The sequence below is a fragment of the Gossypium raimondii genome, chromosome 1, assembly GCF_025698545.1.
Source record: "Gossypium raimondii isolate GPD5lz chromosome 1, ASM2569854v1, whole genome shotgun sequence".
NCBI lineage: Eukaryota > Viridiplantae > Streptophyta > Magnoliopsida > Malvales > Malvaceae > Gossypium > Gossypium raimondii.
The window spans coordinates 12,504,822-12,530,941 of record NC_068565.1 but is presented as its reverse complement, the minus strand read 5'-3'; the positions used below and the strand labels follow the sequence as shown (position 1 = coordinate 12,530,941).

General features: G+C 33.3%; 3 protein-coding genes, 1 non-coding gene and 1 pseudogene across 5 annotated transcripts; 4 read left to right on the top strand and 1 right to left on the bottom strand.

Moving 5' to 3' along the window:
- LOC105782611 (phosphoglycerate kinase, cytosolic) lies at positions 1–2,898 on the top strand. 2 transcript variants are annotated; one of them, XM_012607464.2, is made up of 6 exons: positions 1–137; positions 217–454; positions 1,185–1,523; positions 1,693–2,010; positions 2,194–2,352; positions 2,467–2,898. In XM_012607464.2, exons 2-6 carry the CDS (start codon positions 260–262, stop codon positions 2,659–2,661), a joined length of 1,206 nt encoding a protein of 401 aa, XP_012462918.1. In that variant the 5' UTR covers positions 1–137; positions 217–259; the 3' UTR covers positions 2,662–2,898. The 2 variants fall into 2 exon arrangements, with proteins under 2 accessions (XP_012462918.1, XP_052487821.1); XM_052631861.1 differs by having other exon boundaries at positions 125–454.
- A 5,640-nt stretch (positions 2,899–8,538) lies between these two features.
- Positions 8,539–11,244, top strand: LOC105782598 (putative receptor protein kinase ZmPK1; annotated as a pseudogene).
- Positions 11,245–11,876: 632 nt separating this feature from the next.
- On the bottom strand, positions 11,877–11,949 carry TRNAR-CCG (transfer RNA arginine (anticodon CCG)). The gene has a single exon. It is a non-coding gene; the product is annotated as a tRNA-Arg (tRNA).
- On the top strand, positions 11,885–13,794 carry LOC105782622 (transcription factor bHLH53). Its single transcript, XM_052629641.1, has 4 exons — positions 11,885–11,918; positions 12,758–12,810; positions 12,913–13,530; positions 13,609–13,794. Exons 1-4 carry the CDS (start codon positions 11,885–11,887, stop codon positions 13,792–13,794), a joined length of 891 nt encoding a protein of 296 aa, XP_052485601.1.
- An 8,698-nt stretch (positions 13,795–22,492) lies between these two features.
- On the top strand, positions 22,493–25,365 carry LOC105782654 (uncharacterized). The gene is made up of 3 exons (XM_052631855.1): positions 22,493–22,889; positions 23,582–23,648; positions 24,799–25,365. The coding sequence occupies exons 1-3, from the start codon at positions 22,570–22,572 to the stop codon at positions 24,841–24,843; spliced, it is 432 nt and encodes a 143-aa protein (XP_052487815.1). The 5' UTR covers positions 22,493–22,569; the 3' UTR covers positions 24,844–25,365.
- The last annotated feature ends 755 nt before the right edge of the window (positions 25,366–26,120 follow it).

Here is a 26,120-nt window from a genome sequence, read left to right as displayed (position 1 = left end):
AGTAGAGAGACTACTTTAGAATGACCATGGGTGTAGTTTACCCAGGAAAAAAACCTGCGTGCGCTTCGCTTGTATTAAAACCTTCTCGATCCTTCGTTTCTTTTGACTGTCTAGATATATCCGCCTCTCTCATCTTCGTAAGTACTCTCACTTTGAATACTCCCATTTTCTTATTGATTTTGCAGATCGGTTCTCTAATCCTTTTTTCGGGTGTAGCGTTGTTTATACGTTTGGTTGTTGTTGAAGAAGTGCTACTACCATGGCTACAAAGAAGAGCGTTGGGGACTTGAAGGAAGCTGATTTGAAGGGAAAGAAAGTGTTTGTTAGAGTCGATCTGAACGTTCCATTGGATGATAACTTCAACATAACTGATGACACAAGGATCCGTGCCGCTGTTCCCACCATCAAGTATTTGATGGGTCATGGCTCTAAAGTCATCCTCTCTAGTCATTTGGTACCTTTCTTTTATTCCTTTTCTTTAGATATGATTTCTTTAATAAAAATTTTCTTTTCATCCCATACTGGGTTTTTGGGTTTCTGTTTGCCTTGTGATTTATCTGCATGTTTTGATCTGGTGTTCATTAAGATCTGATTACTGTTTTTTTATTATGGGTATTTGTGGTTTTGAGATTTATTTTTGATTGACTGAGCTAGATCTGTCTGAATGGGATGGAGGCAGCATCATCTCAGTTTTTTGTTTATATCTTTTATGTTCGATCTCATTTTCTTTTAAATTCTAAAATCACCGCACGGAGATAGTATTTATTGATTTTTGATATATCTAACAAGCATGTTCTGTGGCTGATATTTTCATAGTTGCTATCTGTTTTTAACTCGTAAATTGGTTCGCCTTTGTTTTCTCTTGGTTCTGATTGTGAGCTTGGTTTATTATTTGCACAATTTTGGCAGCAATAGTTCATCTAAAACTATATAATTGCTTTGGCGAATGTTAAGGTAGGATGATTCTTCTCCTTGTTCCATTAAATGATAGTCTAAGCTCTTAAAGAATATCTGGGGCACGGGATGAGTAAGGTTTGTGTTTTTCAATATAAAAGAATAATGATTATTTTGAATCGTTTTAGTTTTAGCAATAGGATACATGCAAATCGTATGAAAATTCCTTTTATATGTCGACATTTTCTCTAGTTGAAGATTTCGTGATATATTTCAAATTGCTTTTTCAGGGACGCCCAAAGGGTGTCACTCCCAAGTACAGTTTGAAGCCTCTTGTGCCAAGGTTATCTGAACTCCTTGAAGTCGAGGTTAAAATGGCGAATGATTGTATTGGTGAAGAAGTTGAGAAAATGGTGGCTGCATTACCAGATGGCGGTGTATTGCTGCTTGAGAATGTGAGGTTCTACAAGGAGGAAGAGAAGAATGATCCTGAATTCGCAAAGAAGCTAGCTTCTCTCGCTGATCTCTATGTTAATGATGCATTTGGCACTGCGCACAGAGCCCATGCTTCCACAGAGGGAGTGGCTAAGTACTTAAAGCCTTCTGTTGCTGGTTTTCTTATGCAGAAGGTATTATGAATATCCTAAGTTTGAAAATGAAGCGTCTAATGATCCAGCGGATTGGTCTGATAGAAACCACTTAACCAGTCTGCTCGTTTTTTCAAGCATTTAGATAACATGTAATAGTGGAGAACTCTGTTGGGTTTCTTTGACATGCAAAGTTCTTTTTTCTTTTTAGGAACTCGATTATCTTGTTGGAGCTGTGGCAAATCCCAAAAAGCCATTTGCTGCAATTGTCGGTGGTTCTAAGGTATCAACCAAGATTGGAGTGATTGAATCACTCTTGGCCAAGGTTGATATTCTCATACTTGGTGGAGGAATGATGTTTACCTTCTACAAGGCCCAAGGATATGCAGTTGGATCTTCACTTGTGGAAGAAGACAAACTTGATCTAGCAACATCACTCCTTGAGAAGGCCAAGGCAAAAGGAGTCTCTCTCTTGCTCCCCACTGATGTGGTTGTTGCTGACAAGTTTGCTGCTGATGCTAACAGCAAGGTATGTGCTGATTATGCTTATCCTATGAGTGTGCTGAGTGTACTAAATCGCAATACATCTTACAGCAATATCCTGTACGGAAGCAGAGTGTACATATGTACCTAATTTCCAAGTGGATATGGAGAATTGCTGCTTCAGCGGATTTTGTTTTGATGGTGTTTGAATTTTGTAATGTTTTTGCAGGTGGTGCCAGCATCAGGGATCCCAGATGGTTGGATGGGCTTGGATATTGGACCTGACTCCATCAAAACCTTTAGTGAGTCTTTGGACACTACCCAGACCATTATCTGGAATGGACCAATGGGTGTGTTTGAGTTTGAGAAGTTTGCTGCCGGCACTGAGGTACGGTGAAGTGTGTGATTTACTGCTTTCATGAATTAGGTGGTCATGATGTGGTATCAGGTCTTTAAATTTGGTCATACTTAAAAATGGATTTTAATACTTGTTACGATGCAGGCGGTTGCCAAGAAGCTTGCGGAACTCAGTGGGAAGGGAGTGACAACAATTATTGGAGGAGGTGACTCTGTTGCAGCTGTGGAAAAAGCTGGGCTTGCTGACAAGATGAGCCACATCTCTACTGGTGGTGGTGCCAGCTTGGAGCTTCTTGAGGGCAAACAACTTCCTGGGGTCCTTGCTCTTAATGACGCTTAAACTTTTAATTTTGCACCTCTTTGCTTTTTCTGAACATTGTTCACTGCTGTAATGGTGGCTAGTATTTTTATCCAAGAGTGAATTTTAGTAGAGCTGAGGTTGTAGAGGCTGACAGGGTGGACTTGTTATAAATAAATTGGTTTCTCCTCATCATCCATCAGAGATGCATTTGGATTGGATGTCTTTTTTGTTATCCTGATTGTTAATGATAAAATTGCAGTAGTGCTTGTTCTATTATATCCCTCTTGGATTGAGAATTTGAGGTTGAAGATGATTGAATTCACTGCTTTTCTATCAATGTTAGCTGGAAGATTGGGTGAACTACACTCACTATAAATTAGTTACTCAATTTATGTGAAAATTATCAAAAATTTCTGAGAAGGTTTTTAAAGATCCTATTGTCAGCTGCACGACTTTCCAAGTTCTTTTTTTCTACTCATTGTTTTGGCTAAAATTGAAAAAAAAAATGCTTTTGGAAGAATGCCAATCGACTCAAAGTTTTGTTATTTTCAAAGAAAGAAAATAGTTATATATGCTTTATTTATTTGTAATGAATTGTTTGCTTGATTTATTAACTATATGTTTTTATGTAAAACTAATTATCTTACATTAACACCTTTTATTAAAACTTTTCCCCTTTGACTTCCCAGTTTCATCTAAAACTTTTATTTTGCTTTTCGCTTCTCTTTTTCAATTTTTGTTTCTATCTTTCATCAATTAAAGGGTAAATATTTGTAGTTTTTGTTTTTAAATTTTTCATACAATTTGATTCTTTTGGAATAAATTGAAATTTTCACTTGCATGAGACGTCTCAAGATTGGGATTGCTGCTAAAATTGAGGTTAGTTTATGGGGATCAATTTCATAGTGAAAGCTTTTATCAATTACTATGGCTTGGCTTTGTTTTGTTTTGATGGTAATAATTTATTTTATTTTTAAAGAGTTCTATAGGTAATTACACCATACATATATTACACTCGTATGGGAAAATATTTAGTGCATGGTCAATGTAGTTTTTAGACTTATTAAATGGAGTTCATTTGACCCACTTGAACTGGTCTGACCTGTGAAACCCATGGAGAAACCCATATACTTGAAATCTTGGTGGCTTAGTGAAACATTCTAGTAAAACTAGAGTTCCCAGGGTAAATAGTGTAAATCCTAAAAGGATAAGATTGTATAGAATTTAATTCCCTCAAGACTCTCAATTATAGATGAACTCTAATTTTGACCGTCGATGTAACTTAACGTTAGTTTTGGGGGAGCTCAACTAAAAATAGAGGCCTCTCCCTTCATTTGTATCATCCTATTGTACTTCATTTTTCTAATTTTTCTAAGTTAAAGAATATATTGAGAGCATTTACTCAAATATCTTGTGTGCATCACTTTCCTATGGCTTTTCAGTTTTCTCGTTGCTCTTTTCATTTCAAATTGCTTTCATTATATTTCTCAGTGCCTAAAAGTATTTCTGGAAGAATTCACACTCTGAGTTTTAGGTTGACTTAGGCAGATTTGAAGCAAAGTAACCGCCTAAGGTCACATGTTTTTCTAGACTAAAATTCTAGCCCCATGACAATTGGTATCAGAGTTCAGGTTTTGAAGGTGTCAGTTGAGATGTTAAAAGAAGTAGACGAGCAAGTTGAGGCAATGAAGACTAGTGGGAGGGCCAAGAAAGCAAGTCGGTCAAAGGATATGCTGTCAGCTTTAGATGGCAGGGTGGCCAAACTTGAGGGTCCCATAGGTGATGTGAAGGAGACCCTCAAGGAAGTTGATGGGCGTACCAGAGAGTTGGAATTGAGGGACAATCAGCTTAAGGACCAAATGGTTGAGGCCCTAAGTGAAAATATGGATGTGATGCAAGGGGTCCTCAACATCGCTATAGGTGAGCTGATTGAAAAAGAGGATGCTCCCGATGCTATAGTGTCGACTTTGAAGGAACATATTGAGGAGCTCAAGGGGGAGCTCAATATCTGCAAAGTTGCTTTGTGAAATAGAGTGTTGGTTGCGGCACCTATGCCTAAAGTAGATATCTCAAAGTTGAAATAGTTCAATGGGACGAAGATGTCTCGAAGTTGAAATAGTTCAATGGGATGATGTTCACAAAGGATGTAGACAACTTCTTTCTGGGGAATGGAGTAATACTTCTATGCTAAAGACATCATGGACGATGCTACCAAGGTAAATATTGTTGCCATGTATTTTACTGATGCTACTTTGTTATGGTGTCATCATAGGTCCATAGATGAGAGGTGAGGTGGTACCACTATTAGGACTTGGGAGGAGTTCCACAGAGAATTCAAGGTACAATTTTACCTAGATTATGCCAAGGATGAGGCTCGGGTTAAGTTGCGTCAGCTTACACAACAGCGCAAAGTGAGGGAGTATGTGCGAGAGTTTAGTGAACTCATGCTACAAATTTCTGATTTGGGTGAGAATGAGGCATTTTTCTCCTTCATAGATGGGCTAAAGCCATGGGTGAAGCAAGATTTGCAACATCGAGGGGTCTAAGAACTTTCCAAAGTTATGACTGTAGTGGAGTCCTTATTTGAGTTTATTTCAAGGAGAAACAAGTTCGAGTCTTTCGAGACCAGAGAAGAGGGCAATGGTGGTAGAGATGAAGAAGGACCAGTCGAGAATAATATCGACAATGGTGGTAATGGGAAACGAGCAAATGGAAAGTGGAAGCCCAACAAAAAACCAAAGGGGCCAATGAGGTGTTTTCTTTGCGAAGGTTCGTATATTGTGAAGGGCTATTCGAAATAATCCATGTTATCTGCTATCGAAGGGATGATGAGCAAGATAGAGAATCGGTGAGACTTGGTTTGATTGTGCATTTTGTCGATGCCAAGAGAATGAGAAAAATCCAATGGAGTGTTTCTTGTGTTATGGTCCGCATAGGATGTAGAACTATCTAGAGCGATCCAAGATATCCACAACCAATAAAGAATAAGTGGAGCCTATTGAGAGTAAGGTACTGAAGCTTGGGTCAATGATACTCAATTCTACGAAAACAAATAGGGACAACAAGTAGAAAAGGTTGATGTATATAGACATCAACATCGCAGATCAAAGGAAGAGTGCTCTTATTAATACGGGGGCTTCAAACTTGTTCATATCAGAAAATGTCATGTGTAAACTTGGTGTCTTGGTTCGTGAATCAACTAAGAAGATCAAGATTTTTAATTCTAAAGAGGTCTCAACTGTGGATGTAAGTAACACAAGGAGTTGAGCTATAGATTGGTTAATGGAAAGGCAGGGAAGACTTTGAGGTAATTCACTTGGATGATTATGACTTTGTTCTTGGCTTAAATTTCCTTGACAAGATTAATGCTATTTTGGTTCCTTTTGCCGATTGTATATGCATCTTGGATACTTGACAATAACAATTCGTTGTGCCGGCGAGACAAGACATGAGGGCGAAATGAAGGTACTGTTGGCAATCCATTTAGTCGAGAATGTTCATAAGAGAAAAAATATTGACTCGGTAGATTGAAGTAGTGCTACGAAGACCCCCTTAGAAATGCTAGAGGGGCAACAAATTAATATGAACCCTATTGAGTTATCAGTAGGGTTATAACCTAAGAGAGAAGTGGGTTGTGCATTGGACTTTGGGGGAGAAATGGCTATGCAAACTGGGTAACAGAGACAAGTAAATGCAACAAGTGATGTACATCTTCAAGTAGATGGGCTTCTCTATGGGTTTCACGAGTCACTCGGTATTTTTCTTCTTCTTTTTTTCTTTTTTTTTTCATTGTATTGAAAATTGGTTAAATATCACTTTTGCTCCCTTACTTGACACATGCTATTGTTTTACATTTAATAGAAAATGGTCAAATATCACTTTTTATCCCTAAGCCTAAAATTAAGATTTAATCTTTATTTTCTTACTCGGCATGTGTTCAATATATATATATATATATATATATTTTTTTTTGCAGTTTATATAAAATTGGTCAAATATCACATTTGGTCCCTCTACTTGACACGTGTTCAGTCTTTCTATTTTTTTGCATTTGATAGAAAATTGGTCAAATATCACTTTTGGTCCCTCTACTATGCCTAAAATTAAGATTTAATCTTTATACTTGAATTTCTACAATAACTTGGTCTCTATTTTTTTATAATGTTTAGTCCAAATACTTAATATTGTTGATAAATTTTTGATGAGAACTTTTGAAAAAATATTATTCTACAAAAAAAATTGGCATGATGAGTTGAAATAAGACTTTTAAAAATCCACATTAGCTACTAAAATTGTTAAATGTTAATTATTTAGACTAGCTAATGACATGATTTTTCCTCTTTTTTAGTTATTATAAGATAATGGTAAAATTGTAGTTTTGATTTCTCTACTATGCTCATTTGATATTTAATCTTTATTTTGATTAAAATGACCATGTAATTTTTAAGAGTTGTTAACACCATATTATATCCATTGCAGTGTCTTCAAACTGTCACTCCAACTCATAAATAAGAAGATAATGTATTTCAGCGCACTCGAACACACATCCTCCTACATTAGCAACACCATCCATACCAATTAAACTAAGCATATTCCCATGATTTCTATCCATCCATCCGCAACTTATATCCTGTTAATAGTCCATCAATATTATTACTACTACGTGAACTGTTCTTTTTTATACTAATTAACATTAATAAACTTAAGTTTTTTCGTTGGATGTTGGTTCGATTCTAGCAAAATGGAGAGTAGTTTAGGCAACAATAAAAGTAAAAAAGTCAATGCGGAAAATAGATTATTTCAACTATATATGTATAAATTGAAAATTTACATCTTTCACATCGAGTGGAGCTCGAAAAAGAAATTTGCATAAAATTTAAATGTCATTTTAAGGAGGTCGGGTACATGTGAATCCCACCTAATTAAGCCACTGATCAACAAATAGATGGAAATTAAGAGCAAGGCATGGAGAAGAATACAATTAAGTTAGCTTTAAAGAGTTTACTTAAAACATATTAAGTATTTGTAATAGATTTTTTTTATTTTTATGTTATTTTTAAAGCAATTACTATCTTTAATATTTATCAATTATTTATATACGAAGTGTTTTATATTTTTAATATTAATATCCTTCAACAATTAAAATAATATTCATAACAAATGTCTTTGTAACTTAACATTATTTTATACTTTTGTATTACACCTTTTATGTAATTATGCTTTATTATATTTAAATTAATTTAATAAAGAGGATACTTCATAATATGTATGTTGTTATAAGTGAAAAGCTATTATACAGGGTTAAAATAAAACATCAAAAATCGCTTCTTCTAGAAACTTGACTGTTATAGTGAAATGTTGTTATAGCAGGTGGCTACTATAGGAAGGGTTGATTGTACTTAAACTTTATCAATATGGGAGGATTCACTTACACCGATGATGGTTCATTTACGCCTATATAAAACTTAAGTGATTTATACCTTTTCGGAACTTTTTATACCAATACTTTAATAATTTATCTGTCCTATTTGATGCTTTGTTCATATAGATCATGCATATCAAGTTTGGTATAAAATTAAAATTTCTAACTATTCATCTATGTAAAAAACTTTTAACCATTAAATTTTTATTAATATAGACAATATTTTAAATCAATATGATAGAGATCTCAGATCGGTTTAAAATTTTTATGTATGACCATTACAAATTCTTAATAAATTCAACGAATTGTTAAAATCACCATGTAAGTGAATCAACTGCCCTATAAATATTAACAAATTAATAAAAAATTATATAATATAATCGACGAGTTTGTAGTATAGTGACAAAAAAATTATATTAAAATCAAATGTTGATTGACCCTAAATCTTAAATACCACGAAATGTCAAAAAAAGTCGGGTTTAGGTTTAAGAAAGCAACGTGCATTAATGGAAGCAACGGTTGAACTTAGTCCTTACTTACTCTACACCATATACAGTTTTATTCACATTTTACCCTAATTTCTGCTCAACTTGAAAACTCAAATCTTCCAAAAATTTCATTCATGGCCTCACCACATATCTTGATCTTTTCTTTGCTTTTAAGCTGTTCATCTGCTGTATCTTCACTTTCTCGTGGTTTAAAAGAGGGTTCATCGATCTCAGTAGAGCAAGCAAATGATGTTTTGACTTCAGCCGATGGCACTTTCAGTGCCGGTTTTCACCCTGTTGGAAACAATGCTTATTGCTTCGCAATATGGTTCAACAAACCTCCTTGCACCACTCACAATTGCACCATTGTATGGATGGCGAACCGTGACTTCCCTGTCAATGGCAAACACTCAAAGCTCACCCTTTTGAGATCCGGTAATCTTGTTCTAAAAGATACCGGACATGTAATTGTATGGAAGGCTGATGCTGTTTCGAACCTGACGTCGTCTTTGTATTTAGAACTATATGATAGTGGGAATCTCGTGTTGCATGATTCGGATGGTAGTAAGATTTGGCAAAGCTTTGATTCACCTACTGATACCCTTCTTCCTCTTCAGCCTCTCAACAAAAACACAAAGCTTGTGTCGTCTAGAAGCAAAAGCAACTTTTCTTCAGGTTTCGTTACTCTTTATTTTGATCCTAACAACGCACTTAACCTTGTATACCAAAGAGGTTTCAAGTGTTTATTGGCCAGACCCCTCGCTATTGAGTTGGGAAGCTGGAAGATCCATGTACAACACTAGTGGAATCGCGGTTCTAAGTTCGTTTGGCGATTTTAGTTCGGCCGACGGTATTAATTTCTTCCCAACCGATTTCGGCTCGATGATTCAAAGAATTTTGAAGCTTGATTTTGATGGAAATCTTCGATTGTATAGTCGAAAAGGAGAAGAAAATTGGGTTGTATCATGGCAAGCCTTCTCGCAACCATGCCGGATTCATGGAAGTTGTGGACCAAACAGTGTATGTAGTTATGTTCCTAATCTTGGTAGACAATGTTCTTGCATTCCAGGATATAAGATGATGAATCCTACAGATTGGACCTTTGGATGTGAACCAAAATTTGATCTTCCATGTAACCAAGCTGATGAATTTGGTTTTTTGAAACTCAGTCCATGTTGAATTTTATGGTTATGATTATGGTTTGTACCCTAATTATACCATAAAGATGTGTGAGGACTTGTGCTTGAGCATGTGTGACTGCAAAGGGTTTCAATTCAAACACTTTGAAGTGCACCGTTCGGATGGCATATACTGTTATCCCAAGGCACAGTTACTGAATGGAGTCGTTCCGACAATTTCGAAGGCGATATGTACTTGAAACTGCCAAAGGTTAGCCTCTCCTCCTCCAAAAAGGCGAGTGATCAAGATTACAAGCTAGACTGCTCCACGAAATTTGAGGAACTGGGTCGAGAATATCCAAAAAGCCATGAAAGTGAGTCTTTGAAGCTTGCTCTTTGGTCTGCAGGAGCTATCGGAATCGTCGAGGTATTAAGCTTTTTTTTCTTTGTGCTGTGGCTCTTGATAAGAACTCGCCAGAATTCGGGTCCGGTGCAAGGCTACTTTTTAGCTACATCAAGCATCAGAAGGTTCACTTATGCAGAGCTGAAAAAGGTTACAAAAAGTTTCACAGAAGAGATAGGGAGAGGTGCAGGAGGAGTTGTATTCCAAGGCAAGTTGTCCGATGGTCGAACTGCCGCAATCAAGCGACTCATCGATGCCAATCACCAAGGGGAAGCTGAGTTTTTAGTTGAAGTGGACACCATAGGAAGGCTTCATCAAATGAATGTGATAGAGATGTGGGGATACTGTATGGAAGGAAAGCACCGGCTTTTGATTTACGAGTACATGGAACACGGATCGTTAGCAAAAAGCTTATCATTTCAATCAATTGATTGGAGAAACAGATTCGAAATTGCTATAGGAACGGCGAAAGGACTAGCTTATTTGCATGAAGAATGTCTAGAGTGGGTTCTCCATTGCGATATAAAGCCTGAAAACATCCTCTTAGACTCCAGTTACCAACCCAGAGTGTCAGATTTTGGCCTTTCATGGCTTCTAAACAGGGGTGATGTTAAGTACTCAGGATTCTCAAGGATACGAGGAACCAGAGGTTACATGGCACCGGAGTGGGTTTCAAATCATCCCATCACCTCCAAGGTGGATGTTTACAGCTACGGAATTGTTGTGTTGGTGTTGGTAACAGGAAGAAACCCTGGAATGGGAGCTCACTCAAGTGAAGATGGTGAAGGGGGAGAAGACCAGACATCATTGGTGAACTGGGTGAAAGAGCAGATGAAAAGATCAACGGAGGCTGAGACATGGACAGGGTGCAAAGACATATTAGACCCTGCATTGGACGGAAAATGTGACATTGATGAGATGTTAATTTTGGTAACCATAGCCCTGAAATTTGTGCAAGAAGACAAAGATGATAGACCCACCATGGGACAAGTAGTTGAAATGCTTGTGTGCTGTGAAAATAATTTTGCTGCTAAGGCACTTTCAATTGCTAGAAGTTTGACTCATGCTTTGTAACCACTATGTTTTTACTATTTTTCTTTTCTTTGCGACAAATCTTTGTATCAGGTAGCTGCATAAATGTGTACTTTTAGCATATTTAAATTTTAATCCTTCAACTTTTAATTTCAAGAATTTAGCTTTCTATTTTTTATTATTTAAAAATCGAGATCTAATGCATAACATCATCAAACGATTTCCATTAAATTGGATGATGTAATTTTTTTATTAAGGAAAAATCCCAAAGTCTTGCCTCTGTGAATAACTGTATAAATTGAAGTTGGTAATTTTCTTGATTACTTGCAAGTCAATGAATACATATTTTTAAAAATAGAAAGAAAAAGGACTTCACTTGTGTGACAATTTGTGATTACTTCTAGAAATTACAATAATCATAGATTTATTTTTTAATTGAATAAAGAAAATATCAAGTTAGCACTTAGCAGTACAAATTTTATCAATTACAAACCCTTATCAACTTCAAACAAAAATTATATACCCTTAACATTAATCTCATACAAAAAATAATATGTAAAAGAATAGTTTAAATTCATATATTTGTAAACAATTTATTTAGAAAATTGGTTTTATTAAATTCACATATTTAGACAAATGGTTTTTGGGGTTCTTCACTGGTTTGAAAGGAGAGTTGAGATTTAAGATATATTTTTCTTGTTTTAACAGGTATATTCACAATAATAATAATAATAATAATAATAATAATAATTGAGGGACTGAATTTCAAATTTGTAAAATAAATGCAAAAACGATCGCGATGGGACTCGAACCCACAATCTCCCGCTCCGGAGGCGAGCGCCTTATCCATTAGGCCACGCAATCCCTTTGGTTTAGCAATTAAATAAAACGTATTTAAACATTGTCTTATTCCTTTATGAAGTTGGCAATTCGTATCCTGATATAGCTGAATAATAAATCTTGAAACATATGTTGGGCAGCTACCTAACAAATCCTCCTCTTCCTCACTATCCAATCTTTACGGCTCTACTACACTTTCAACTTTTTTTGTCTTTGATGTTTTTTTTTGGGCATTTGAATTTAGAAGTAAATATTTATTTAGATGTAGGCATCAATTTTTCCTTCAAATTTAGTAATATCTATACTGCTTGACCCATTTTGTGTCAATTGGTAGCAGAACAAATTAATATACCTCTGATAATTGATATTTTTATGTTACCTTTAAATTAAAAAAACACACACACACACACAACCTGAATAAATTTAGAAAAAGAAACTATACTTGAATCTAAAATATTAAAATATTGATGTTTTAATTTTAGCTAAAATTTTATTAGCTTTTTATATAATTTTTACACCAAAACTGTGGCATAAGTTAGCCAAAAACGATCCATCCTCGACTGCCATCCAACATTGGCAGTTGTAATAGACGTCCTAAGATCCAAACAGATATCAGTTGTAAGGCATAGAGTCATATATTAGACACCTGCAATAGAGGTGATAGCGGGAATTGGGTTGCCGCATGTAACTACCTCTAACCGTTTCTTATCCAGTCTTCCCTATTTTATCGCAACCCACCACTCTCTTCTCGGATTCAGTTTTTCCTTTTTTTAGTTTCTTTTTTGTATAAAGTTTGGTCTTCTAAAAATCGTTCCTGTCTCAAACTCAACAGGTAGTCAATCAGCACCAAAACTGATTTTTAACAGCTTTCTTCTTCTATTTCAGGTATGTTAAGCTTCTCTTTTACCCCTTTTTTTTCTGTAATCTTTTTCTACATTGGGTCTCCTGTAATATAAATTTCTTTTTCTTTTCTTTTCTTTTTTGCAGCATTTTCAACGGCTACGTACCATGGTTTTGAGTTCATATTTCGACTGCCAAACTGATGTGCCAATGTATGAAATAAAAACAGTTGAAGCTGAGAGTGAGACTCAGCTTGCTGCTGCAGATGGTCTTGAATGCTACTGGAATGCATTTGAGCTGCCTTGTACTTTTCCTGCTTCTTACCTTGACCCTCAAAACTACACTTCATTACTGCCATTATATTCCATTCCACCTGAAGTCATCCCATATGAAACTTTGAGCTCCTACCCATGCCCCAAACGTCATAAACTCATTGAAGACCATTACTGCTCAGACTTGATGCCTGGTGTCTTTGATGGGGTTGCTGTAAGTCCATGTCCACTGCTTGAAGATCATCAGATTAACTTGGAAGGAATGAAAACAGTGGGAAACTGCAACAAGATTAGCGAGGAAAAGTGTGTGACAGTGCAAAGCATAGCGGCAAGAGAGAGGAGGAGGAAGATTACTAAAAAGACTCAAGAGCTAGGGAAGCTTGTGCCTGGGGGGAGTAAGATGAACACTGCTGAAATGCTTCAATCTGCATTCAAATATATCAAGTATTTGCAAGCCCAAGTTGGAACCCTTCAAGTTATGGACTCCTTTCCGGTAATACTTCTTCTTTTGATAAGTCAATGAAAATGTTGGTAAGCAGAGGGGTTAATTTAAAGTTGAAAACAAATGCAGGAAAATGAGAAGAGGAGTTGGGACGGGAAAATGGAAATGGTAACAAGTCCCAAGGTACAGGAGAAGCTTTACATGGAAGATAAGTGCTTGGTAGCAAAGGATGCGGTTCTCTCTTTGACAACCCTTTTTAAACCTCCACTCTCTCATGAACTCACTCGCCTTTTATCTTTACCTTCCAATGACTGAAATAACTCTTTTAGTTTTTTTATCTGTAGTGTCTGTAGTTGAGCTTTTGTTTATTTTGTTTTAACATGTATATTGTATGAAATATTCATGCTTTGATGGATGTGTTTGTATTGCATTTTGTACTTCATTTCATTTTCAAAATGCCATTAATCTATTCAGCAATCTCTCTTCTTCAGTTCTGAAAATTACCTTTTCCACAACCAGCAAATTAAGCAAAAGACAAGAGACAAGTACTCGACGATAGAGATTAATTTGTTAAGGTAAAAGGAGCGCACCCGCAACAGAATATGCTTTCAAGGTGCACCACACTTGAGATCTTTTACCTTTACAAATTAACATTTACTGTATTTTTCAAACAAATACAAATACAATTATAATTTTAATTAATAAACTTAAAAAAATCATTTATTGGATTATTAATGAAAAAATTTAGATTTAAACTAAAATAATATATACGAAAAAAACTCATGAACTTAAACTCGAGAGATAAAAAATTTCTAGCTATTTAATCTTATAGACTAAAACCATCGAAATACCAAGATCATCAACCAACCAGTGGTACTGAATGAGTACACACCCCATGCGAAACTAGTAGAATAATCTTTTATTAAAAAAATTAATCCCTAATTTAAATTTGAATATTTAAGCAGTGGAGGTGGTCGTGGACCAGGTTCGACTTCAATATAATTTTAGGTTTATTTTTTTAGGTTCGTCATAAAAAAATGGGCTTAAAACTTTGTCCAAACTCAACTTGAATAAAAATGTTAAAATTCGAGTCCGGCCTGTTTGTATTAAAATTTTTTATATTATTATTTTTATATAAAAACAAATTTAAAAAATATAATACATCAAACATTAAAATAGATGTTTTCCAACCAACTGAAAATAAATTAAAAATAGTATTTAATATTTATGCTTAAATAACACTAAGATAATGGCAACTTAGCAAGTAAATGCCTCTAAAATAGTAGTAAAACAATAGTTTTACAATATCCAAATAATAACAACAAAATAGAAGGAATAACAAGATGGCAACAAAACAGTGACAAAACAACATCAAAACAGTGGAAACAACAACAACTTTTTTTTTTTGTAAATTCGGGCCAAGTTGAGCCGAGGTTGGGTCAAAAAAAGCTTATCCGAGGCTCGACTCGTTTAGAAAACAGATCTCATTTTTTACTTAAACCCATTTTTAAAACTATATTTTTATCCAAACCCTCCTACTTTTCGAGTAGAGCTCCACCGTGACAAAATCTAATTTTAACCCTTCAAGGTCCAGCTAACAATATTATTCGGGTTTAATGCTGGCAATAAAAAGATTTAAATTTTATTCTTAATTTTCAAAAAGGAATTATGCGGATCTAAATTGGTATTAAAGAAATACAGTATATATTTGTCAATAGTCTTACACAGGTTTATATATTATATAAAACCAGTTATTAAGCGAGTATCGAAGTAAATAGCGTAAAATTAACTATAAGTACATAGGATGAGGATCCAAATTGTCTTTTTATTTTATTCTTTTATTCGATATAGTAATTATCTTCTTTTACTTTCAATTAAATATTTCAGTGTTTACAATAATAATTTTATATTAGGTTTTAATGGACAAATGATAATTAATAAATTTATTAGGTTAAATTTTTTTCTATTTTATCCAATTAAATTTTGTTTAAACACTTGTAATGTTTTATCATGTTTATTTATACGATTAATATTTAATAATTTAACTGTTGAATTTATCAATATATTTATATTTGTTATGCATATAAATTTTTATATCGATATCGATATCTCTATTACATTGATCTAAAATATTGTCTATATTAATATATATTCAACGCTTATTTTTTACATAAATGCAACTTTAAATTATAAGTCTGAATGTCTTACAATTGCAATTTACATAAATGCCTCCATTATTTGTAAAAGAAAATTAGGTTTGTAGAGTCACCTCTACTCTTTCTAGACCTTAAGCATATCATCTCTCTCTTTTCTTTTAAATATTTTTATTTATAAATTTTATTCTAAAAGAAGCTGTTTTTTTCTTTCTCTCATTCATTTATTTTATTACATTGATTATCTTATTATTTAATTTTGCAATTATTTGATTTATTTTCTAAGGTACATTCATTAAACTTGCTTTTGTTCATCTTAATCAAGCCACTCAAATTTGACATATTAAACCTCAAGATAATGTTTATTTTATTTTTAAATTTTTGGGATAAAAGTTTATTGGATACTTGGAAAAGAAAATTGAGTAAAAAGGTAATTTTGGTATGTGTTAAAACATTAATATATATGTTACACTAATAAAACTTGAGCTGAGAATGGATTCTAATAGACTAAACTGATGTAATTAACAATTTCAACAATTGATTGTTTCACTTTTTTTTAATATTATATTCCAGTATGAGTACATAGCCTTGATATCTTTAACAAGTTAGAAATCATTAAATAAACTTATTAGGGTAAATTGAAGAGACTAGCTATTCACTAATATCGATATATATTTTTTCTTAATTTTATTAGTTGTAACAATTCAATTTTTAACGGTACTAATAATATAAGTAGTTTTGGAACTTTATTTTTCGATGATCAAGTTAGTAAATATTATTTATTAATAATTACGAGGTCATTACATTATTATATTGAATTTTTGTCTAATATTTTTAGCTATTTGGAAAGTTAGTGTTACACCCTAAACTTGGCCTAGATGTTTCGGCCGAATCTTGGAGGTTACATAGACCACACACAAATAAAATAAAATAAAATAAAAACTTGCCTTATTAAACAATGTTGATCTTGTAGAAATAATTTTATAAAAACCCGATTTATTTACTTTCAGAAATCTTTACAGTTGTTATGCGAACCTTTCTCAACACATTTGTTATTACCTTATTAACTTAGTCATCCAACAGAAAAATCGTTAACTTATCTTGGTTTGCAACAGTAAATATTCATAATTACTCAATTTTGAAAACAAAGGTGCAACCAATTTAGTTATTAGAGAAAACTTGCAGCTTAATTGAACTACCTTACCAAAGCCCTACAAAAGCTCAAAACCAAAAGTGAAGTCCCAAATATTATCACCAGTGAAAAAAGAAAAGTTCATGATTTAAAATCAAAATAAACCTTTGAAACCCAGTTTGCTTCTGAGAATCTGAATCAAAGTTTTCGAACATCGCCCAATCCTAGTCCTGGGGATTACATGTGAAGATAAAATAATTGAGTGAGCTAAAACCCAGCGTGTGTCATGGCCCAAAACATAACAGACAATGAAATGATGTACAGACCATACATATCAGAGCAGAAAATCGAATACAAGGCATACTTAGCATTGCAATGTCATACAGAATAATTTCTACCCCCGACCGCTACACACCATCTTAACTCATCCAACACACCAATTAGGGTTTTTAAGTACCCATCCAACAAACACACCAAATTAGTGGTCATGTACCACTGAAAATCATGCAGTCGAGCTTCTAGATATAATGCAAAAAATCGCCAAAAATGAATATTGCAGTTAAACTGCCAAAAATAGATTTTGCGAGTAAACTGCCAGAATCACAAAACATAGTCTATCAAAACTTCCTCTATATCGTATTCATAATCCACCCCAATGCACATGCAAACAATTTAATGCATGTTCAGATGTACTCAAACTAATCATGCTTATTTACGAACATAACATTTCAGAAACATGCCAATAGAGCATACAAATTACCAGATCAACAGCATGCATAAAATTTTACTCAAAGTTATTGAATATAGTCATGCTCATACACGACAACATACAATCGAACATACGATTTTGCATGATTCAACATGCTTTCAGAAAATTACATACAACTTATATAACAGATAGTGTTTATCGAACATTGTATATAATCACATAGCAGATACTACAATATTGCTAACCTCATGCAATTGACCCAAAATACGACCCTACTAAACTGTTCGAAATGGGCCTACACGCTCATGTGGCCCACACACCTTACCTGGCCAACCCGTGTGGCTCACATGGCCAGGCACATGCCCATGTGCCGTTGATTGCCACTTTCAGTTTTTCACAAATCTACAGGTTTTTGAGTTAGAGACACACCTGATTTTTTTTGGGATGTCAACACTACAACAGCAACTCGCGTTCCTTAAAGAGAAAATTGTTGAACTCAACTCGTAGGAGGAGTATGTGTCATACAATCTTCACCAAAATTCCCCTATCACGCACGGCCAGCAATGAATCCAGAAAAGGTGACAACACCGGTCAAAATAACAACAAAACAGAAGATAAAGGGGCGACAAAAGGAAAAATAAGAAAGGAAAAGGATTTGCTAAGTAAGAAAATACGGAAAAAAAAAGAATAATAAGAGTAGCAAAAGGAAAGAATGACAGAAAAAAATGTTCAGAATCAAAAGTGTGACGAAAACAGAAATGTAGAGGGAATGGGGGAGAAGGGGACGACACTAAGAGATCATTGAGGGATAATTCTCAATATTAAAAAAAATAATATTAGAGTATATCCCAAATAATTTGATTAGTTATTATCTTAATCAGATTGCTAAGAATTTAAATTTAACCCACTTTCTAACAGCATGGGCGGCAAAGTAAGATAGGAGCAAAAATAATTTTCACTTTAAGCACAACAAAATTTGAACTTGAGTTGCAAAGGGAAAGAGAATGCTTAACCATTAATCCAATAGACTCATTCTTGTTGATAAACATACAAAAATTAGAGACAACCTAAACGTTCCAAACCAAATATGGGATCAAAATACTAATAAAAAATTTTAAAGAAAGGGAATTGAACACAAGACTTTAAGCACACAACCAGACACTTAACCACTGAACCACTTAACCACTGAAATTGAAGTATCGGGACCTCGTTTCTGTAAATTGAGTCCGTAAATATTTTTATTAAATATTTACAAAGTTATTGTATACGCAAATTGAATTTTGGATTAGTAATTTTACCGATTAATGAATCTAAAGGGATTTAAGTGACAATTTAGCCAAAAATTAAGTGAGTTGGATGGTTAGTGCTATGTTTAAAGTTAAAATATGTTAATATTATAATTAAAATTTTATATTATATGTTACAATTTAAACAGACAAAAGTGGACACCATTATTATTTCTTTCTTCTTCAAGTGTGGGTGCCAAAGAGAATTAGGAAGACATGGTTAACCTTCAACCATTCGGTCAAGTTTCCAAGCTTTGCATGAGTATGTTATTCTAGTCTATTTTTCGTAATTTTTTATGTTTTTGATATCGTTGTAGCTTAATCTAGATAGTCCGGGTACTAAATCGTAAAACTGTTAAAGTTTTGAAATGTTGTCATTTTATGGTTTTTGATGTTTTTGCTATTAAATAGCTTGGTTATAAGCTTAGATTTGATTATGGACTAAATTGTAAAGTAAATTTTGTTAATTTTGAACTTAGGAACTAAAATGAAAATATTTTGAAATTAACATGAAATTTTTGTAATTTTTAAATTTAGAGAGCTATACAAGGATGAAATTGAAATTGTATTGAAAATTAAGCTTAAAATTTAAAGATGTAGTTATTTCAATTTTATGGACTAAGTTGAATAAAATATAAAAGTTTAGGAAAAATTGTAAAATGAAATTAATAGATCATATGCATGTATTTGAGTGTATTAAAGTATTTGAATTGATAAATTAAACTTAATTATCATATAGATCAAGGATTGAACCAATCAAAACATAATTACGTAAAAGGAAAAATTCAAATAGTCCTCGGTGTTGTATTTGTTGATGGTTTGGTTAGGTAAGTTTCTATGGTCTTACTTTATTAATTCTTGATATGTTGTATTATTTTGTTTTATTATTAGTTAGAAATGTTATATGCATAAAGTATTAGCATCAAATATTTAATCATAAAAATATGAAATATATGATAAATGTTGGGGATCGACTCAATTAAGCAACGAACAAGTAAAAAATAGCGGAAGAAATTGAGAAATTGAACACACAAATTTATCATTATAGTAAAATTATCTTTTTCCGTGGTTTTTTATTCTCTTTGGAGGGGTTTTTCTACGTTAAATTTGTGTGATCAATTTCTCAATTTCTTTCGCTATTTTTACTTGTTTGTTGCTTAATCGGGTTGATCTCCAACAAGTGGTATCAAAGTTAGACCAATTTTCGTAGATCAGCATGTTCAGAGATGGCAGCAACAATGTTTGACATTGAGAAGTTCAATGGTGTCACAAATTTCAATATGTGGTAAGTTCAAATAATGACAATTTTAGTTTAGACCGGCCTGAAAAATGTCGTTATCAGGAAAAAGCCTGAGAATCTAGATCAGATAGAATGAGAAAAGTTTGATGAAAATGCCCTGTCTGCAATCCAGTTGTACCTTGTGAATATGGTATTGCAGAAGGCATTGATGGAAAAAACATCATCTACCTTGTGTAAAAAGTTAGAAACTTTTTATGCGACTAAGTCTTTAGCTAACCATTTAGTGTTGAAATAATGTCTAATTACGTTCCACATGAACGAATGTGAGTTTCTTAGAGATCACATTAGTCAATTTATTACTCTTTTAAATGATTTAAAGAATGTTGACGTTAAGATTGGTGATTAAGATCAGGCTATGCTATTATTGTGCTCTTTACCCTTATCATACAAGTCTTTTAGGGAAACCCTGATTTATGATAGAGATAAACTCTCGTTTGAGAATGTGAAGTGTCATTTGTTGCAACACCCCTAACCTTTCTCCCTTACCAAATTAAGGTTACAAAGTGCTACCAAGCAAAACAAAACATTTAACTTCAATTCAAAACATATACCAACGAATACTAATAAAAAAATTATTGTAATCGCAATAATTAGCATTTAAAGATATGTAGTTACAAACAACATATATTGCAATAGGAATTTAATAAAAATTGAAAATAAAATTATTGCCTTAATTTGAGAATGTTTAAAATTAAATATCATTAAATTGATTACATTAAATAAAATATTCTAAGATTTGACCCTTCCAATTACACCAACTTTTATTCTACTATAAATATCCTCGGCTTCTTGAAACACAAAATATCAGTTTACCAAACGAAGTTTTGCACCAAAGAATTGTAAGGAATAGTTTATAATCTTTTAATTTTTCTTTCATTTCAGTTTTAAAGGTTTCTCTTTATGCTAATTAAAAATCACTTTGTAATTTTATATATTTGCTTTTAATATTAGTTCTTTGTAAATTTAAAATTATTGCTAGTAACTTTTTGTGTATTCAATTTTTCTTTAAATTATTCCGTTTATGGAAGTTAAATATTTACAAATTATTATAATACCCAACTAATTTTAATTTATTCTACATTATTCAAAAGTTTTGCAATTTTAATCTCTTTATAATATTATTGTAATTAGATTTGGATAAAAATATAGGTCAAAAAATGAGTTTGGGCAAAAAAAGGCCTATTTTCTAAATGAGCCGAGCCTCAAGTAAGGTTTTTTTGCCCTAGCTTGGCTCGAAATTGCAAAAAAAAAAGAGCTGTCATTTCACTATTATATTGTTTCTATTTTGTTGTTATTGTTTGGATATTGTATAACTTTTGTTTTATTGTTAATTTTGCTACTATTTTAGAGGCATTTGCTTGTTAAACTGCACCTATCTTAGTGTTATTTAAATATAAGGAATTTTTTTAATTTATTTTTAATTTGTTGGGAAACATTTATTTTAATATTTTTAGTGTTTTTGATGTATTATATATTTTAATTTTTTATATAAAATTTAATTTAAAAAATTTAATACGGTCGAATCAGACCTGAGTTTTAACATTTTTTTATTCGGGTCGGATTTGAGCAAAAATTTAAACCCATTTTTCAAGTTGAGTTGGGTCGAGCCTATCAATCGAGCTTAGAATTTTATTAGGGCCCGACCCGTGTACAACTCTATTTCTAATGCAAGATTACTTATAATTTTATTTTCTTAATATATGAAACAATTCAATGCTCTTGAAAATATATATTGAATATATATACGCACACAATCCTAGTTACATCGAAAGAATGTTGGTCATTTTTTAGTGTCTCTGGTTTGCCCACAATCTCTGCTGCTGGCAGTTGAAATTGTTAACAACAGCGCAGGTTATAGTAGAGGTGCTCATGGGCCGGGCAGCCCGGCTCGGCCCGACGGCCCGCCCGAAATATGGGAGGGTTTGGGTAAAAATATAGGTCCGAAATATGGGCTTGGACAAAAAAACGAGGCCCGATTAAAAAATAGGTCGGACATCGAGCACCACTTTTTTGGCCCGGGCCCGGCCCGGCCCGGCCCGAATATAATAAATATTTTTATTTTTTATTTTAAAATACTTTTAAAATACTTTTTTTAAATTTTTTAAATTTTAAAATTTTTTAAAATACTTTTTAAATTTTTTTAAATTTTAAAATATTTTTAAAATACTTTTTTAATTTTTGTTTTAATTTTTAAAATAAAATTTTGATATTTATTTAAAAAACGGGCCGGGCCGGGCCGGCCTGGGCTTATGAATTTTTTCCCGGGCCGGGCTTGGGCAAAATTCTAGGCCCATATTTTGGGCCGGGCCGAAATTTTTTCTGGGCCCAACCCGAACCCGGCCCGGCCCGGCCCATGAGCACCTCTAGGTTGTAGCCTCTGTTGATAATTTATTGTATGTTTGGGATTATGCCAAATGTGTGTTTGAGGCTATGCACATTCGAGAGACGGCAGAGATGTTGAGTGTGCATTTGTAGGCCAAGCCATCGCATGGTATGTTGAAATTTACACCATGTTTGGTTTGGTGTATTGGCATAGCCAATACACCCCTAATCGGTGGGCCCTATTTAATCCCCATTTAATCTGTTGTTTGGTTGGTTGTATTACCATTACGTCTCAAATCTGTTCCTTCCCTAATACACCCGGTCCCGTAATAGCTATTCCCCCCATTCAGCGCCGATTAGAGAATCCTTACCCATTTCTTATTTTCGTTTCCTTTTTCTGCCCTCATAGATTTCTGCTTCTTCTTTCATCGGCATTGCAGATCTATCCTCATTTCTTCTGCTTTCATAACAAATCCTCAACATTGTCTTCATCGGAGGCCGATTTCAGGTATGAATCTTTGCTTCAACATTGTCTTTGGCTTTCTCTGTTTTAATTTTTCTCTCCTTTATTGTTTTTTTTTCGTTTGGGTTTTGTTTGAATGCAAGCTTTTGTTCCATGGATTTGTTATCTCAATCGGCTGACACTTCATCAACGCTCTCTTTAGGGTTAGTTTCATCTTCGCCGCAGTCTATACTGGGTTACTATTGCCCAGAGATAGGATCATGGGATTGGATACTCCATCAGGAGGGAATACCAGTCATGGGTATTATACCCTACATGGTAGAAAAGTATCTTCTGCTTCAATTTTCTTTGAGAGTTTGCAATATAAAGTGAATCCACAAACTGGGTATATAGATTTTGAGAAGTTGGAAGAGAGGGCGCTTGATTTTAGGCCTAAGATATTGATTTGTGGTGGTAGTTCGTATTCGAGGGAATGGGATCGGAAGGTTTCGACAGATTGCGGATAAGTGTGGTGCTGTTTTGCTTTGTGATATGGCTCAAATCAGTGGACTTATTGCTGCTAAGGTCTGCAAGCTGTGAAGAACTGTAATTATTTGATAGGTTATTTGCTTTATGTGTTGCACTAAGGCTTTATTCATGATTTATAGCTTCTGAAATATACCTGTTTATCCTGAAAGTTTTGGCATTCATGTGGCAGAATTTGCCAATTTTCCTGAAAGTGTTGTTGCTCTTGCAAGAGAAAAGGCTGCTGAATTGGAAGATTTCTCACTGACTTCAATCATTTCAACTGATGCTGGACAAGAGGTTTGGCTGTTATTTTTTTTGTTATAATACTTGTCACAAGGCTATAATATGCCTGCATTCTGGTTCTGGACATGCAAAGCCTTTTGTTTAGATGATTTTCCTGCTTCAACTATGGTGTTTCGACTCCAGCTTCTTTTTGTCTTTTCTTTGGATGGACCAACTCCGCCTTCTGTTGTTGGATGCCTCCCTTAAATTAGTTAATAACATTGATATTACTTGCATCAATACAGTTGGTAGGACATAGGACTACTATTATAACTTGCCTTCCAATGGACCATCCATTCATTTCAAATATGACGTTCATATCTATTGCTGTTTGCTCCGAATGTTGTAGCTAAAGATAAAAAATTGGCATTACCTAAGGAGAGGTGATCGGTGTCTCTGGTAGCATTTCTCATTTCTTAAATTCATAAAATTAATAACACAGTAGACTTTGTTGAGAAAGGTGATGAAGCCGATTGTTTTTCATTGTAACACATATATTTGAGTTATATATGTATATAGTTTAGCTCTTATTCTAGAATTAGTTTGCTGTCATCAGTTGGAAAATTGCCTATGCTTTTGAAAAGGAGCTTTGATATGCCCTTTTCATCTAGAACAGTAGTTGCTTGGAATTCTAGACTTGCAACTTTTATTTCTTTTCCTGAAGTATTCATGGCTGGCCTTTTTTTGGTATATCTCCGGATACGAGTTTGAAGATGTCTCAAAAAACTTAAAAAACTGAACATACTCGAGTACGAGTAGCATAGCTTGCAAATGCGACTCTATGGTACTCTTATTTATATGTGTAGTTGGTGATGTTGAAATGGATGACTCATTAATATATCAGAAAGTTAATCAGTTACTACAATGTTTAGCTCTTTCTTAGTACTTTGAATTTGCCTATGTGTATAATGTGTCAACTGATGCTACTGGTGTAGAACTTAAGGCTAAAACTAAATTTTATATGATTTCTTCCAGGAGTTGAATAAGATGAAATTACTTTTTTTTAATCTGTGCTTCTTCTTTGCTGGAATTTACTTTTTTTTATTTGGAAATTATTTGTTTGGTTGTTGAGAAAGGAAGGGAAACTAAATCATGATATATGTATATATTTGTTTGGATAAATCATGATAGTTTGTTTTTTTGTTATGTTGTTTAACTTTGTTAGTTATTTGGTGCTAGAGCTGAAAACCCGAATCAAGAAGTACTTTGAAGGGGATGAAGAGGCACTCCCTTCAGTTCTTAGGCCATTTTGCGGAGAAAGTTAGCTGGGAAACATGAGGAGACCGATGATGAATTGATGGATGAATTAGAGGTGCAACCACGAGACGATGTGGATGATGAAGAGTTCGAGTCAGATTTTGATAATTTGTACTCGATTGATGAAGAGATACTTGCAATGTTTTTGATGAAATAAAGTGTGGATAGAAAACCTGTCAATACTTGCAATGTTTGTCCATAATGTTTGTAAATGAGAAATGACCCTAGTCTACATCATTTCTCAAAGCCCGCGATTGCATGTAAATGTCACTAGAAAGCTGTTGCTAAGGCTTAAGAATCTGTTTTATGAGTCAGTGTTAGTTGTTTCAAGTTCACTTTAATGTCACTCTGTTTACTGCTTTATAGTTTAACTTTTGTATGGTAAGTGATTTGTATACTAATTGTTTCTCTTGAATATGCATGCAGAACTTATATATTAGAAGTTACAAACACAGATTTGCTGGTTGATAACAAATAGATCTTTTTTTTTTTATAGTTTACCATGGTTGCTTTATGCTTATGTGATTGTTCATAGAAAATTTTTTTGGAAGAAGCCTATGCTTGACATTTGTTTAATCCATGTTTTCTTAGCAAGTATCTACATTATTAATCTATATTATATAGTATTATATATTATGATTTTATTAAATTCATATAAGAATATTTAATATTAAGAATTTTATTAAATTATATATATTTATTAAATTATATTTAATAATAATTATTTTAAATTATATTATATAGTACTATATATTATGATTTTATTAAATTCATATAAGAATATTTAATATTAAGAATTTTATTAAATTATATATTTTATTAAATTATATTTAATAATAATTATGTTAAATTATATTTTATAGTATCATATATTATGATTTGAGTAAATTCATATAAGAATATTGATTATTAATAATTTTATTAAATTATATATTTTAATTATAATATATTTAATAATAATTATGTTTAAATATGATTAAATTATTTATTATTGACATTAATAATCTTATTAAAATTTAAATAACAATAACAATAATCATTTACCAAAACAAATTTATGGTAAGGGTATTCTAGTCATTTTAGTTTTTTCCATTATGCTATTACACCTCTATTCCATTCAACCAAACACAAGATTGCTATTACGCCTCTATTCTATTACATTCAACCAAACAATTCATTTGCTATTACGCCTCTAATCTATTACGCCTCTATTCTAATACAGCGAACCAA

What these genes read in the sequence shown, in the direction of transcription:
- LOC105782622 (XM_052629641.1), top strand. Translation starts at nt 11,885, where the DNA reads ATGGGACTCGAACCCACAATCTCCCGCTCCGGAG. An exon ending in GCTTTCTTCTTCTATTTCAG is followed by an intron (nt 12,811 to 12,912) that starts GTATGTTAAGCT and finishes TCTTTTTTGCAG; the next exon opens with CATTTTCAACGGCTACGTAC. An exon ending in AAGTTATGGACTCCTTTCCG is followed by an intron (nt 13,531 to 13,608) that starts GTAATACTTCTT and finishes AAACAAATGCAG; the next exon opens with GAAAATGAGAAGAGGAGTTG.
- LOC105782611 (XM_012607464.2), top strand. Translation starts at nt 260, where the DNA reads ATGGCTACAAAGAAGAGCGTTGGGGACTTGAAGGAAGCTGATTTGAAG. An exon ending in TCATCCTCTCTAGTCATTTG is followed by an intron (nt 455 to 1,184) that starts GTACCTTTCTTT and finishes TTGCTTTTTCAG; the next exon opens with GGACGCCCAAAGGGTGTCAC. An exon ending in AGTTTGCTGCCGGCACTGAG is followed by an intron (nt 2,353 to 2,466) that starts GTACGGTGAAGT and finishes GTTACGATGCAG; the next exon opens with GCGGTTGCCAAGAAGCTTGC.
- LOC105782654 (XM_052631855.1), top strand. Translation starts at nt 22,570, where the DNA reads ATGTTTGGTTTGGTGTATTGGCATAGCCAATACACCCCTAATCGGTGG. An exon ending in TCATCGGAGGCCGATTTCAG is followed by an intron (nt 22,890 to 23,581) that starts GTATGAATCTTT and finishes TGCTCTTGCAAG; the next exon opens with AGAAAAGGCTGCTGAATTGG. An exon ending in CAACTGATGCTGGACAAGAG is followed by an intron (nt 23,649 to 24,798) that starts GTTTGGCTGTTA and finishes TAACTTTGTTAG; the next exon opens with TTATTTGGTGCTAGAGCTGA.